The sequence below is a fragment of the Orycteropus afer genome, unplaced genomic scaffold (assembly GCF_000298275.1).
Source record: "Orycteropus afer afer isolate SDZICR_OR568_19922 unplaced genomic scaffold, OryAfe1.0 scaffold00046, whole genome shotgun sequence".
In the NCBI taxonomy this organism is placed as follows: Eukaryota; Metazoa; Chordata; class Mammalia; order Tubulidentata; family Orycteropodidae; genus Orycteropus; species Orycteropus afer.
The window spans coordinates 12,232,227-12,233,436 of record NW_006921633.1 but is presented as its reverse complement, the minus strand read 5'-3'; the positions used below and the strand labels follow the sequence as shown (position 1 = coordinate 12,233,436).

The following is a 1,210-nucleotide window of genomic DNA, read 5'->3' as shown; positions in this document are numbered from 1 at the left end:
CATATGAGTTGAACACTTACCTGAGGTAGATACACTCCTTGGAGACAACAATCATGAGAGAAAGAAGGGCTACTTATGCACAGGGAGATAGCTCAGGGGGCAGGAATGCATGGATGGATGGACACTGGGACGAGGTAACTATCAGGAGGAAGTAGGAGGGGAGCTGTTGCACTGTGGTAAACTGTGGTCAATGTCATGAGACAAAGTGTATATGAACTGCTGTATGGAAAGTGAATTTGCTTTGTAAATCTTCACTCAAATCACAATTAAAAAATTTTTTACTTAATTTAGTTCTAGAGTAAAATCTCTTTTGGGGTACAGTTAATACTGCTAGTTTCATCTAACATAACAGTGAGCCACTCTTTGAGGATAAATGCTGCCCTCATAGACATAACATACACATAATACACAGAGGCCTTTGCCTCTCCTCAATAGAACAAACTACCTTCAAATGTGAGCCGTTTATTTTAATGGACTCACACTCTTGAATTAACTATTTTATTAAGATGTCTTAGAATTTTCTAGATACTTGAAGGAAAAATCAAAGTATACCTGTTAAATCAAGTATAGCTGAATAAAAGAGCTTGGGTCTTTCATTAATACTTACCAATGAATCCATTTTCAAAAACTCTGAAGAAATAAGAATAGAAATGACATTTCCTGGCTCTACAAAGAGAAAAAAAAATTTCCTTTTGATTTATAATTCAATCTCCCCAGAAGAGGCTCCTTCTCACCTTAAAAGAGAAGATGTTATGTAGATGTTACTCTGATAAAAACAATTTAATATACTTTTTGTATCACATGGCTTAGGTACACACTAGAAAGAAAATTCAACGTATGAGTATAGAGAAGATGCCTAGTAAATTTTCCCTGGAATTAGATCTACATCAAGTAAAAAGACTCTAGCCAAAGTTACGGCACAATGAAACTCCTTCTTAACTAAACTAGGTAAAAACGATCATTAAAATTGAGATTATAACTCATCACATCTACAAATCACACTGAGAAAATGATTGTAAGAACACTTGTAAGTTATTTTAGAAAAGTATAATGCTTATAAATATTTAATTATAAAAATTCACTACTTCCAAGGTGCTAAAGCCACTTCCTAAAGGTAGAATGGGAGCTCTGGTAGCATAGTGGCTAAGACACTTGCCTGCTAACCAGACGGCTGGCGGTTCAAACCCACCAGCCACTCCTCGGAAGGAAG

General features: G+C 35.8%; 1 protein-coding gene across 1 annotated transcript in view; it reads right to left on the bottom strand.

Moving 5' to 3' along the window:
* The window catches only part of SANBR (SANT and BTB domain regulator of CSR), an 88,350-nt gene that overhangs the window by 72,854 nt on the left and 14,286 nt on the right, over positions 1-1,210 (bottom strand). The window contains exon 5 of the mRNA XM_007938044.1: positions 608-666. Coding sequence (XP_007936235.1) covers positions 608-666 — 59 coding nt within the window. The remainder of the gene's footprint in view (positions 1-607; positions 667-1,210) is intronic.